The 14,514-nt window shown below is 35.0% G+C and overlaps 1 protein-coding gene across 4 annotated transcripts in view; it reads left to right on the top strand.

Annotated features, from left to right (window-relative positions):
• Positions 1–14,514, top strand: part of SPICE1 (spindle and centriole associated protein 1) — a 79,641-nt gene that overhangs the window by 21,008 nt on the left and 44,119 nt on the right. For all 4 annotated transcript variants that reach the window (XM_023517855.1, XM_023517856.1, XM_023517854.1 and 1 more), the window contains exons 3-6: positions 3,358–3,501; positions 7,142–7,244; positions 8,208–8,314; positions 11,607–11,722. In XM_023517855.1, the coding sequence (XP_023373623.1) occupies positions 3,493–3,501; positions 7,142–7,244; positions 8,208–8,314; positions 11,607–11,722 (335 nt within the window). In that variant the 5' untranslated portion in view covers positions 3,358–3,492. The remainder of the gene's footprint in view (positions 1–3,357; positions 3,502–7,141; positions 7,245–8,207; positions 8,315–11,606; positions 11,723–14,514) is intronic.

The following is a 14,514-nucleotide window of genomic DNA, read 5'->3' as shown; positions in this document are numbered from 1 at the left end:
ACCCAGCACCATTTGTTAAATAGAGAATCTTTTCCCCACTCAATGTTTTTAATTGGCTTGTCAAAAATCAAATAATGATAAGTAGCTGGGTTCATCTCTTGGTTCTCTATTCTTTTCCATAGATCTACCTCTCTGTTTTTGTGCCAGTACCATGCTGTTTTGATCACTATCGATTTATAGTATAGTCTGAGGTCTGGTAGCGTAGTTGCTCCTGCTTTGTTTTTATTTCTATGTAATGTCTTGGCTATTCGAGGTTTTTTCTGATTCCATATAAAATGAAGTATTATTTTTTTGAGATCTTTAAAGTATGAGAGTGGAGCTTTAATAGGATTGCATTAACATTGTTTATTGCTTTGGGTAGTATGGACATTTTAACAATGTTGATTCTTCCCAGCCATGAGCATGGTATGTTTTTCCATTTGTTAACATCTTCAGCTGTTTCTTTTCTTAAAGTTTCATAGTTCTCTTTATAGAAATCTTTCACTTCCTTTGTTAGGTAAACTCCCAAATATTTCATCTTCTTTGGCACTACTGTCAACAGAATAGAGTCCTTGACTGTTTTTTCAGCTTGAGTATTGTTGGTATATATAAAGGCTACAGATTTATGAGTTTTGATTTTGTAACCTGAGACGTTGGTCACATCTCAAGCAACGGGAAAAGGAAGAACATTCATGTGAGTGATTCCTTGATCACTTCTAAGAGTTTTGTAGTAGAATCCCTGATGTTTTCCAGATATACAATCATATCATCTGTGAAGAGTGAAAGTTTGATCTCTTCTGACCCTATATGGATACCCCTGATCACCTTCTCTTGCCTAATTGCAATGGCTAAGACTTCCATTACAATGTTAAAAAGCAGTGGGGACAATGGGCAACCTTGCCTAGTTCCTGATCTGAGTGGAAAGATTTCAATTTAACCTCATTCAATACAATATTGGCTGTGGGTTTGTTGTAGATGGCTTCTATCAGTTTAAGAAATGTCCCTTCTATACCAATTTTCTTAAGTGTTCTGATCATGAAGGGATGCTGAATATTATCAATGCTTTTTCTGCATCAATTGAGAGAATCATATAGTCTTTGTTTTTTAATTTGTTTATGTGATGAATTGTATTTATAGATTTACGAATATTGAACCAGCCTTGAGACCCTGGGATAAAACCCATGTGGTCATGTTGTATAATTTGTTTGATGTGTTGCTGGATTCTGTTGGTTAGGATCTTGTTGAATATTTTCACATCAGTATTCATTAGTGATATTGGTCTATAATTTTCTTTTCTTGTTGGGTCTTTTCCTGGCTTAGGGATCAAGGTGATGTTTGCTTCATAGAATGTGTTGGGTAATATTCCTTCTTTTTCTATATTTTGGAAAAGGTTGAGTAATATAGGTACTAGTTTCTCTTTAAAGGTTTGGTAGAATTCTGATGTGAAGCCATCTGGTCCCGGGCTTTTCTTTTTAAGGAGATTTTGTATAGTTGATGCTATTTCAGAACTTGATATAGGCCTGTTAAATATTTCCACTTCATTCTGGCTGAGTCTTGGAAGGTGGCGTGCTTCCAAGTATTGGTCAGTTTCCTTCAGATTTTCATATTTCTGAGAATACAGTTTCTTGTAATATCATTAACGATTTTTTGAATTTCTGAGGAGTCTATTGTTATTTCATCATTACCATTTCTGATCAATGAAATTAGAGATTTTACTCTTTTTTTCTTGGTTAGGTTAGCCAAAGGTTTATCTATTTTATTGACCTTTTCAAAAAAATCAACTTTTTTATTTATTGATCTGTTGTATAATTCTTTTGTTTTCAATTTCATTTAATTCTGCTCTAATTTTGGTTATTTCTTTTCTTCTGCTGGGTTTGGGATTGGAATGTTCTTCCTTTTCCAGTTGCTTGAGATGTCCCATTAAGTTGTTAACTTCCTCTCTTTCTGTTCTCTTGAGGAAGGCTTGCAGTGCTATAAATTTCCCTTTTAGGACTGCCTTTGTGGTCTCCCAGAGGTTCTGATAATTCGTGTCTTCATTATTGTTTTGTTCCAAAAATTTGGTGATTTTCTTCTTAATTTCATCTATGACCCAGCTATCATTCAGCAAAAGGTTATTTAGCTTCCATGTTTTTGTATCAGTATGCAGATTCCTGTTGTTACTGAGTTCAACTTTAAAAATTATAAACTTTTAAAAAACATAATTGCAATATCATTATCATACCCAATAAAAGTAAAAGTAATTTTTTTGTGTTAATACCCAGCCCCTATTCAGATTTTCTCAATTGTCTCAAAAATGTCATCTTCATTTGTATTTTGTGCATCAGAATCTTTGCCTAGTATTTTGTTTTTAGTCTGTTTTTTTTTTTTTTTTTTGAGACAGAGCCTCAAGCTGTCCCCCTGGGTAGAGTGCTGTGGCATTATAGCTCACAGCAACCTCCAACTCCTGGGCTCAAGAGAGTCTCCTGCCTCCGCCTCCCAAGTAGCTGGGACCACAGGCGCCCGCCACAACGCCCGGCTATTTTTTTTTTTTTTGGTTGCAGCTGTCATTGTTGTTTGGCGGGTCCGGGCTGGGGATTCGAACCCGCCACCTTAGGTGTACGTGGCTGGCGCCTTAGCCAGTTGAGCTATAGGCGCCGAGCCTGGTTGTTAGTCTCTTAATGGAGATTTCTTATTTACATGGTGGAAACTCAGCAGTATATTTTTATTCAATAGTATATATTCATATTCATAGTTCTGAATACTAGAGTACTTGCAAAACCAAATATCTGCTTTTATTCTTTAGCTACTTCAGTATCCTCCTCCCTTCTAATTCTTAAGACCTGGCTTATATCTCTTCTTCTGCTCTAGGCACTCTACTTCCCTGGATTTCTGTATCTTCACTGACCCACTTTCACATGAAATCTTGGGAGGTCTATAAAAGTACTGCATTATTTGTTCTTGGTATTGATGTAGTTATCATGATATGAGAGTGTCTTTGCCAGAGATGACTCAGTGTTTTATGCCTTTTACGTTGTGCTCAGTCAGTGTGTGTATATGTATGTATGTTTAAAACACGTTGGTTTTGACCCACTGACCTCCATTGATTTTACCACACATTAAATGAGTCTGTGATGTGAAAAACACCATAGTCTTGTATATAGGAAATAGAAATTAATATTATTTTCAGTATGTCTTTTAGCTGGGTCTATTGGTTCTCGATAACTTCTTTTTTTTTTTTTTTAAGATCATTTTTGAAAATTTAGAGGACTGTAAAATTTTGGCTATGTTGTACTAGAAAAAAATAAAAAAATGATGAACTAGATTAGGTGGTCCCACCATCTGAATAGGCAACTTCTTTGTTCCTGAAACTTTCCTTTATGTTTTTTTCTTTCTCTGTAGGTACGTCGTCATGAAATCCACAAATCAAAGAATAGAGCATTAGTACACTGGGAATTGCAAGAAAAAGCTCTGAAGAGAAAATGGAGGAAACAGAAACCAGAAGCTTTGAATCTTGAAAAAAGAAGACTAGCTATCATGAAGGAGGTAACTGCATTATCTTTAGAATTAGAAAAGATGAGATAAATAGGATTCTTTTTTTCCCCCTGAATTAGATTCACATTGGAGAGATTCTAGTAATTACTCTATCTTTATACAATGATCTACATGTGGACTTCAAAAATAGCAGCAAAGTGATGATCAAAGTCTAGTTTGGTGGTTTAAATTCCTGCTCCACAACTTACTAGCTATGTGATCTTAACCAATTATTTAACTTCTCAGCCTGAATTTCCTCATATTTAAAATGTAATAGCATTATTTGGATGATTGCATTGTTATGAGATTTCAATAATACAATACTTGTAAAGTGATTAGTATAGCCTTTGGCATATAATTAGTGCCTTATATGTAGAAGCTACTTTCATTATTTTTCTCACTTTAGCACAGCAGTTCTCACCTTGTGGGTCTTGACCCACAGGAACTATATTAAAGGGCTGTGGCATTAGGAAGGTTGAGAACCACTGCTTTAGCAGCAGTGCTATTAAATTATTTTGTAAAAAAAATATGTGCTTGTCCAAATGGGTAGTAAGCCACTTGTCTTTGGCCTAACCTTTTGCCAGATATTATAAGGTATTTGAATAAGTAATCTGATATGTAGGGATAAATCATATGGGAAAAAAGGGGAAATTACAGTGATTATTTTGCTGTATTTGAGATGAGATCATTATAAAGGAATATGTTTTATCTGTAGTGTTGTTCCTTGTTGAGGTTGAAGCTTATGGTACTTGGCTGTCTGGGTGACATTTCATGGCTGCTTTAAATTATACTCTCTTTTGAGGAATTCATTAGGCTTCTTTTATGTACATCATCAGGAGGATTGATATCTCTCAAATTTTTATAAGAGCTTGAGAAAAGAACAATGAATTGATCAAGAAAGAATGCTTCTTAGTACATTTAAATGTTGTACAGTAATTCTCAGTGAAAGGCCTGAAAATATAGATCTGACTAGGAAAAAAAGAAGCCTCTTTGTGGTGCAGTGTTGGATTCAGGGCTTTTGTGTACATGTGTGTGTGTGTTTCTTTTTTTTTAAAGGAGAGTCTTGCCATGTTGTCAGGTGGGGGAGTTCAGTGAGTGATTGTAGCTTATTGCAACCTTGAACTCCTAGGCCCCAGTGATCTTCCTATTTCAGCTACCTGGGTGGCTAAGACTCCAAGGTGTATGCCACCATGCTGGCTAATTTTTGTTTAAATTTTTTGTAGAGAATGGGGGTCTCACTCTGTTGCCCAGGCTGGTCTCAAACTCCTGCCCTCAAGTGATCCTCCTGCCTCTCAAAGTGTTGGGATCTCAGGTAGGAGCCACTGCACCTGGCCTCTCTGGGCTTTTGTTTCCCTGTTCTAGTGGCTCCTGCTTGTGTCCTCAGTTTATGACACAAGTAATAGATGTGTTGAAAGGAGGTGTTGAAAGAAGAGTGGTGAAGGAGGATGGATAACGTTTCTCTGCCTTCTTTTTATAGTGCTGTTTCCTTAGGTGCAAGTGTAGCTTGTTCTCAACCCTGATTGCATGTTAGAATCAGTCAGGGTTGAAAGGCTTCGTTAAAAATAAAAACAGCTATGATATTTGGACCCTGTGCTCAGAGATTCATATGTAGTTGACCTGGTGTGTGGCCCTACATGGGTATTTTTAAGACCGTACCTATGTAATTATAATGTGCGCAGGGGTTGAGTACCTCCCCTGTTGGGGAAATTTTGGTACTTCTCTTGAACAATATGTAATGTCTTGGAAGTTATTTCATTTTAGGACTTAGAAATCTACCTTTTCTTTTTAATGGCCAGTAGTGTACAGATGTATCACAATTTATCCACTACTTTATTGGTGAGCGCTTAGATTGTATATTATAGTTTAAGCTTCTGGAAATAAAAAAGATCCCAATATATAGTGGTTTAAACAAATAAAAATTTTACTTCTATCTGATGAAGCAGTTGAGAGGTAAGAGGTAACGGGCAGGGAGCTATGCAGTTTTTCATTACATGGTTTCTATCTCTGAGTACAAAATAGCTGTGACAGCATCCTTTGGTTGTATGCCAGTCACCAGGAAATAGGAAAGACAATGTGTGCCACTCCTTTTACATATTATCCTAAAGTTCTAGCTATATCCTATTGGCCAGAAAGTCATCACCTGGCCCTTTCCACCTGCAGAGATATATAGGAAATGCAGCTATGTACTTGGCTAAAACTTGAGAGTTCTGCTCTTAAAAGGAAAAACAGGGAGAAAAAGAATATTGGTGGATAAGTAGCACAGTCTGCCACCCATAGATTGTTTCCTGTCCTGCCACTAAAAATAATATAATGAATATCCTTGAATGTATTTTTGAGTATATATATATATTTATAGGATGAATTCTTAGAAGTAGACTTTCTGAGTCAATAAAAGGCACCTCTGTAGAGTTGGGAGATGGTTCTAGCTCCATTTATACATCAGGAAGGGATTAAATTTAAAGAGATTGGATTTTGCTTATCATCACTGGACTGGGCCTAAAACCCCAGTCTTCTGGCTTTAGATGTACTCCAACCTTATACTATTCCAAAGCTCCCTAGTCTTCTGGCTTTGGATGCACTCCAACCTTATACTATTCCAAAGCTCCCTAGTCTTCTGCCTTCAGATGTACTCCAGCCTTATACTGTTCCAAAGCTTACTTTTTTGTGGAAGGAACAAACTTAGGACTTTATGCTTACCAATTGAGCCATAGGAGAGGAAGAAGGGGAAAAAATAAGAATGTGATTCTTGTTATTATTCTTTGTGTCCTAAAAGAATAATTGTGGGCACATTATAAACTTGTTACATGGGATAGAAGACATTTTGTTAGAGTATTTGTAACCAGATGTTTTATTGATTTGAGTCAGAGACTTCAACTTAAGAATGTCATCTGGTGATGGTGGATAGAGTTAGCTTGCTTTTTACTCTATCTAGCCTGTGGCCTGGTTTATAATTATTTGAAAGTTCCTAAATTGAAAGTATATAATCAGAGGCACTACAATAATGGTTATTTTTTGAGTTCCCATCTCTCCAGGATAAAAAAATGACTTGTTTATAAACACAGGAGCATCACATTTTTGTTTAATCCTACAACTCAGGTCTTAAATCCTAACTTACATCATATGTCATGTTTTTTAAGTTGTGGGTCATGACTCAGTAGTAGTTATGAAATCACTTTAGTGGTTGAAATACCTCCTGAGTTTATGTCTCAAAGATTGATCTTCGATCTGTGTTTTTCAAACTCTGGATCCTAATTTATTAATGGATTATGAAATCTAGTTAGTGGGTTGCAACCCTCATTTAAAAACTAGAATGGAAATTAAAAAGAAAATATTGTACTGTTTTCATGAAGCAAGGTTAAAAAACTTTATATTTATATAAATATATATATGTTTGTATGTATGTGAGTGTATCTGTTCATAATTTGATACGTATTTCTTATTTTGGATTGCAGCCAAGCATTTGAAAAGGCACTAATTATTGTAATAGCCCCATCTACTGGTACTTACAGATATTGCCACTGAAGGATTTTAGGAAGATAGTGGCCTGTGGTTATTTTTATGCTCCATGCCTTTGTATGGTCTTTCCTTTGTGATTTGAAAAGCAAATGTATTTTTTTCTGAATATTAATATTTATCATTAATATGTATCCAGATTCTTTCTGATCAATACCAAATGCAGGATGTGTTGGAGAAATCTGATCATTTGATGGCTGCAGCAAAAGATCTGTTTGTTGATGTTCCTCGTAGACGTACAGGTAAAGTATTCAGTTCAAACAAAGCTTTTCCTCATTAGCTGTAGCCCACAACTGACTATTTGAAGGAATTTAAAGTTCTTTCTTAGGTATCATGTTATTTATATTAAAGCATTTTATGGTAAATTTGGAAGGGTTGCTGAGGTTGGTTATTAATTTGTTTGCTTTCCATTAAGGATAATAATAAGTTCTTGTGTTACAAATTATTCAGCTAAGGAAAGGTAAATTGTTATTATCTACTAAAATATTTTATGGGCCTCTTTGCTTCTTTGCTTATTTGCCCTGGCAATGGAGGCCTGTTTGCTGTCTGGTGAACGTATGTTGCTCTGTTAAGCCTATATATACTTGCTGTTGCCCTGTAAACTACCTTTCTCTTCCCAATAAACTTTGTTCCTCTGCCTGCTTTAAAAAAAAATAAAATGTTTTATGGTGTAATGTATTGAATTTTGTAATTTAAAAATGTATCTTTTTAGCTTAATATTAAATATGAATTTAACATATAATTATGGTACTTGTATTTATATATGATTTGAGTAAAGCTTAATTTGAAACCTCTAGCAACCTCAATCTTTTTCTATAAGGAATTTTACTTCTTGTCAGATACACAACAGTATTCATTTTAATGTGTATACACATATAATCCATTATTTATCTTAATCTTTCAAAATCAGATCATTAGTTTTTAGTATAATGTTTGGATTCTGGCCTTGCTTATTAGTGTGACTTAACTTCTCTGTGTTTCAGTTTGCTGATCTATAAATAATAGTACCATTGGACTTTGAAGGATAAGATGAGTTGGTATATATAAGTGTACTTAAAACAATACTTGGCATATAATAAACACTATATAAGTGTGAGGTATTATTATTTAGGATTTTCACATCCTGATGCAAACCTATGTCAATGAAGAGCTTGCGAAGTCAACTAAATGAAACAAAATCATCATGACTTATTTTTCTTTTGCAGGGTTTCCAAATATAACAATGGCTCCTGATTCTTCACAGAGTCCCATAGTGGTAAATGAAGACCCTGTCACCCAGGCTCTTTTAAATGAATGTGCCATAGAACCTCAGGTAATGTGCTGGACTCAGCTATAACAGCTATAATGTTTTTCACTTTTTATTTTTTTTTTTTATTCTGGGGGATTCATTGAGGGTACAGAGAACCAGGTTACATGGATTGCATTTGTTAGGTAAAGTCCTTCTTATAATTGTGTCTTGCCCCCAAAAGGTGTGTCACTATGACTCCCCACCCCCCTCCCTCCTTCCCTCTCGCTGCCCTCCCCTTCCCCTACCCCCACCGTGTACTAGATCATATCAGAATTAAGTACATAGGATTCTTGCTTTTCATTCTTTTTTTTTGGAGAGACAGAGTCTCACTTTATCACCCTGGTAGAGTGCCAACAGCTCACAGCAACCTTCAGCTCCTGGGCTTAGGCAATTCTCTTGCCTCAGCCTCCCGAGTAGCTGGGACTACAGGCACCTGCCACAACGCCTGGCTATTTTTTTTTTTTTGCAGTTTGGCTGGGGCCAGGTTTGAGCCCTCCACCCTTGATAGGTGAGGCTGGCTCCCTACCCACTGAGCCACAGGTGCCGCCCCATTGTTTTTCCATTCTTGTGATGCTTTACTAGGAATAATGTGTTCCACTTCCATCCAAGTTTATACAAAATATGTAAAGTCTCCATCTTTTTTAATGGAGCTCACAGCTATAATGTTCATGCTGAAGTAAAGTTTAAGTCAATGTAGGCATTGCAGTGAACATTTTAAGTTTAAATATTAATTGCTCTTACTCAGACATATTGTACTTTTTGTCATGTTTATCCTAAAGAAGGCTGGATTACTAGAGCTAAAATTTATTGAGTGCTTACCCAGAAAGTATTTGTGCTGTTATTATTCCTATTTGACAGATGAAGAAAATGGAGGCTTAGAAAAATGAAGTGGCTTGTCCAAGGTCACATAGTTTGCATCAAAGGTGGGATTCAAATCTAGGCCATATACCACAGAATTGCCAGAAGTTAATCATTACAGAAACATCAGAGAGCCTTTCTACTTGGAGTCAGGTGGATCTGGGCTCATATTATGCTACTTACTTGCTGTTTGATCTTGAGTTGATTTCCTAAGTTGCCTGAGTTGGCACAGAGTATTTTTTGTTAAATGAGAATAGAATATACCTGATATGGTTGTTGCATGGATCAACTGAGATAGGTTATGTAAAGTGCCTAGCACAATCATTCTTCACTAAATATTAGTCACTTTTGACATATTACACTAGTGTGTTTAAAAAGTAGCTGCCCAGGAAACTTAGAATTTATTAACTTGTTAACATGGGAAAATTATAATAGTAAAACATTAACATTATTGCTTTAGTATGTTCTATTACTTTTACTTTTATGATTTTACTTTTACTTAACTAAATCTTATAGTGAGCACCTTATTTACAGTATTTGCAGTCATACTTTAAGCACTTTTGATCCTTTGGAACCTGGAGACAAGTGTATAGTGTATCTTAGCAGTATGGAATGAAGCAGTCAGATTTTATTCTGTTGGACAGGGAGTCCGTCCTTATATTTGAGCTTATTAAATTAATACAGTAGTAGAGTTTCAAATTAATTAGTTACTGTTATAACTAATCCATTTAGGTCAGTGGTTCTCAACCTTCCTAATGCTGTGGCCCTTTAATATAGTCCCTGTGGGTCATGACCCACAGTTTGAGAACTGCTGGCCTAAGTGTTTTAATTTCTTTCTCAATTTACTGCTGATAATGGATTAAGAATAGTGGAGTGAGCTTCTCAGAGTAAATCAGAAATAGTAGCAAGAAATGACAGTGAGGGAGGAGAGAGAAGACACCTAAATAGATGAGCAGAGGACCACTACACATCAGAAAAGAAATTGATGAATTGCTATAGATAGTCTTGAGTCACTAAGAGAAAATGAAATTGTAGCTGTATTGCTTAAGTTTTCTGGACCCTGCTTTATTCATTTGAAATAGGAATGAGTGAAACTAAATTCACTTACTCATTGTATAATATCATATATCAGGCCCTACTTTAGATGCTGGGCTACATGGGATGAGATGAGTAAGGCATGTCTCTGTCATTGGGTTGGGGACATAGCAAGACATAATTTAAGCAGGAGCTAGGTCATGAAAGTATAAGGAACCAGAAAGTAAGAGAAGAGCCACTAAAGAATTTAAAGAAGAGTGGAGTCATGATGAGATTGAGTATGGCATGGAAGATGGACTGGAGAGAGGGCCTGATTGGAAGACTTAGGTAGGATTCTTAGTGAGAAGTAATGAGGGCCTGATCCAAAGCAGTGCCAGTAGGGAAGGAAATAGAGGAGAACAGAGATAGAATATGAGAAGGGATACAATAAGGTAGAGTTTGGGTGGCTGATTGGATGTGATAGATGAGAAAGAAGGGTAACTCTTAGTTTGCTGGCTGGAGTATTTGAGTGGATAGTGACACTGTTCATGGTCTTAGGTAATATTGGCAGGAATAAGGTTTCTGGAAGAATGGGAGAGACTTTGGAAGATATTCAGTTTTGGACACATAGGGTTGTCTTTTAGACAATTGCACATAAATGTTTAGGCCTCAAAAGAGATCTGGGTAGAGATGGAGATTTTGAAATTAATAGCAACTGTGAAATGAGATAAAATCATTTCAAAAAGTGGATCGGATGAGAGGAGAAAAGGTTTGAAGGGTGTATGTTGAATCACATCAGATGAAGAGGAAGAAAAATAAAAGCAGAATCCGTAAAGGAGATTGGGAAGGAATAACGAGAAGAATAGAAGAAAATCTAAGAAAATATGGCATCATGGAAGTTAAGGGAAGAATATATCAAGAAAATTTTAAAGGAAGAAAACAAGTGGCCATTAAGATCTAATGAGTCAGAGAAGCAAAGGAAGCATTCAAGACAGAAATATCCATTTGATTAGGAATAAGTATGTTGATGTTGACCTTATCAAGAGGAGTTAGAGTGGAATGGTAAGGCAGAAACAAAGTTGTAGGGCATAGATGGGGAATGAAAATGGGGAACAATTTTTTAAATAAGTTTGGTGGTGGAGGAGAGAGAGAAGATAGATAAGATAGATAGTAGCTCAACGTTGCGTCAGGATAAGAGAGGAGAGGGACATTGTACCCATTTAAATGTTGTACTCAAGTCAGTACAGGGAGAGGTTGAAGATAACAGGAGAGAAAAAGGACAATTAATGCAGTAGAAAGACAGGAGAGGGTTTGAGTTCTAGAACACACAGGGAAGGATTAGCCTCAGAAAATGGAACCTGTCTTTTTTTATGACCAAATAAAACAAGCATGAATTTGTATATAATCAACTTATGTTGCTATTTTTATTGTTGTGTTGAGATAGGCTCTTAATGAAGTAGATGATGAAGAAGAAGAAGGAACTGTTATTAGCCAATCAGGAGAAAGCGAGAATGAGTTGGATAACTCTCTAAACTCTCAGGCTAACATGGAAACAGACAGGTGTGTATATATGGCATAAGTATTTACAACTCTTACCTTTTTTCCAGGCCTATTTCAAATGTTTGTTTACCATAACATCTTTTTTATTAATTGGGAGTTGAGTTTATTTTTAAAGTTTTTATTTGGATGTAATTTTTTAAAAGTTCTAAGAGTAATGTAAAAGTTTCTATATACTCTTCATTCAGATTCACAAACTGTTAACATTTTTCCTGTGTTTTGTTGTTTTCTTTTTCTGAGTGTATATACACATACATGCCTGCATGTAGATAGGCATGTGCACACACACACATTTTTAAAGAAGCATTTGAGAGTAAGCTGTATACTTAATGTTCCTTTATGTTACTTCAATGTGTATTTTCTAAGAACAAGAGCATTCATTTATACAATCACAGTATAGTGATCTCAATCAGGAAATTACATTGATTGAATGTCATTATCTAATCCATAGGCTTCATTTAGATCTCTCCAATTGTCCCAATAATATTATTTTTGTTTGTTTTATGAAGAATCAATCATGATCGCTTATTTCATTTAATTTTCGTGTCTTTCATTTTTTATTTCTTTTTTAAGACAGAGTCTTACTTGGTCACCCTCAGTAGAGTGCCATGGCATCTTAGCTCATAGCAACCTCAAACTCTTAGGTTCGAGTGATCCTCTTGCCTCAGCCTCCCAGGTACCTGGGATTACAGGCACCTGCCGTAATGCCTAGCTGTTTTTTAGAGACAGGGTCTCGCTTTTGCTCAGGCTGTTCTCGAACTCATCAGCTCAGGCAGTTCATCTGCCTCAGCCTCTGAAGTGCTGGGGATACAGATGTGAGCCACTGTGCCCGGCCTGGTGTTTGTCATTTTAAAAAAATCTGTAAACTTAAAATCAAATTTGAGTGCTTTTTTTTGTCTTTCATGACATTTTTATAGTTTTAATGAAATATAGTAGAGTTATTTTATAGAATTCCCTCTGATTTAGCTTTCTCTGATATTTCTTCATTTTCGACTCAGGATATATATTTTTGATAGAAATATTTCTGATGTGATGTTAATTCCTCAGTGCGTTATCTCAAGAGCCAGTGATACCATTAATGGTGCTATTCACTTTCCTCTGTTGGTTAAAGTGATGTCTGCTAGGTTCCTTCAATGGTTTATGATCTTATTTTTTTCTTTTATTTACTTTTATTTACAAATATACTCATTTGTAACACAGTTGGCTACCTAGGGGAGTTTCATCAAGTCATTCCTGTGTCATTTTGACATATCCTCTTTTTTTTTTCAATTTATATTTAATTTCTTAATACCATACGGTTCTTATTATATCCATCCCTTTCCCTGGGATTAGCCATTTCTTTAAGAATCCTTGGTTGATTTTATTGAAGAACAGTGTTAGAAACCAAGATATAAGAATTAGATGTGTTTATTGTACCTGACAGTCATTGCTTTTAGGCTCTTTCTGCAGATACACACATATGCATATAAACATAACATATTGATAATCTGTTTCTCTGCTTAGCTGTAGGTCATGAACTTACTGTGATACCAGTTACACACAATTGGGTTTTTCTTATTTTTTTCATTCCGTGTTTGTGTCCCTTTTCTTTAACAATGAAAAGCATGTCTCCAGACATTATACAATATGTTATATTCATTATTCATCTTCAGTCCTATGCAATACATAGAAAGTGGTTTTGGAGTTGCTGCTTCTATTCCATCACAGAAGTAGACATACTAAGTAGAGTTCAATATTGTTTGCATATTTTTAAAAGGTTATGGTATTCATTTGAAATATAATTAGGTTCATTTGTTTCTATTTGTATTCAGTTTTAGGTTTTTCCCTTTATCTTTTTGACAAAACCATATAAAAAGCTATTTTACTGGTCATGTCACCTCTTTCTTATCCCTTCTAGCCAGTTCCCACCCACTCTTACCCTTATAGGTAACCAGTTTAAGGTTTTTTGTTTATTATTCCTGTGTTTCCTTTTACAAATGTGAGCAGATATGTGTATATCTTATTATTTTCTCTTCTTTCTTACATAAAAGATAGCATTCTATATTTGCTTTTTTATCACTTATAAATACATCCTGAAATCATCCCTTAGCCTTTTTTTAAATTTATAGAGATTGCTCTCCTTTTTTTTTTTCATTTTTATAGCAAAATGAAACAGATTCGTAGTATTAAATTGTGGAATGTACTATGATTCATTCAGCCACTCTCCCATATACATGATCATTTAGGTTATTTCCAGTATTTTGTTATTACAAAAATACTGCCATGAATAAGCTTGTATATATATATTTTTGTATTATTGGAGGTCCATATGTAGAGTAAATTGTTAGAAGTGGGATTTTTGGGTTAAAAGATAATGCTATGTAATTTTGTTAAAATTGCCAAATTCTGCTTTATAAAGGTTGTGATATTTTACATTCTCAGTGACAATATATAACTGTCTGGCTAATAGTATGTTGTCAGGCTTTTTGATTTTTGCTAATGATTCCATAGGTGAGAAATAATATCTTAGTGTAGTTTTACTTACATTTATTTTATGACTTAAATTGCAAATATTTTCATATATTTGAGGGTTATTACAATTAATTGTTATGTCTTTTGCCCACTTTTAAGGTTTTGGTCTCTTCTTTTAAAATTTGTAAACCTTCTTTACATATTAAAGCTATTAGTCTTTTAACTGTGTAATATGTTATAAATATTTTTTCCAGTTTGTTTTCTTTTGAATTTGTAATGGCATTTTATTTTACCAAGCAAAATATAGTTTGAATTTATTTTTACAATTCTTTTTTTTTTTTTTT

This window comes from Otolemur garnettii, unplaced genomic scaffold (genome assembly GCF_000181295.1).
Source record: "Otolemur garnettii isolate 467f Iridium unplaced genomic scaffold, OtoGar3 scaffold00122, whole genome shotgun sequence".
Classification (NCBI taxonomy): Eukaryota; Metazoa; Chordata; class Mammalia; order Primates; family Galagidae; genus Otolemur; species Otolemur garnettii.
Note: the sequence above shows the minus strand (reverse complement) of the source record. Positions and strands in the feature narration are given on the sequence as shown.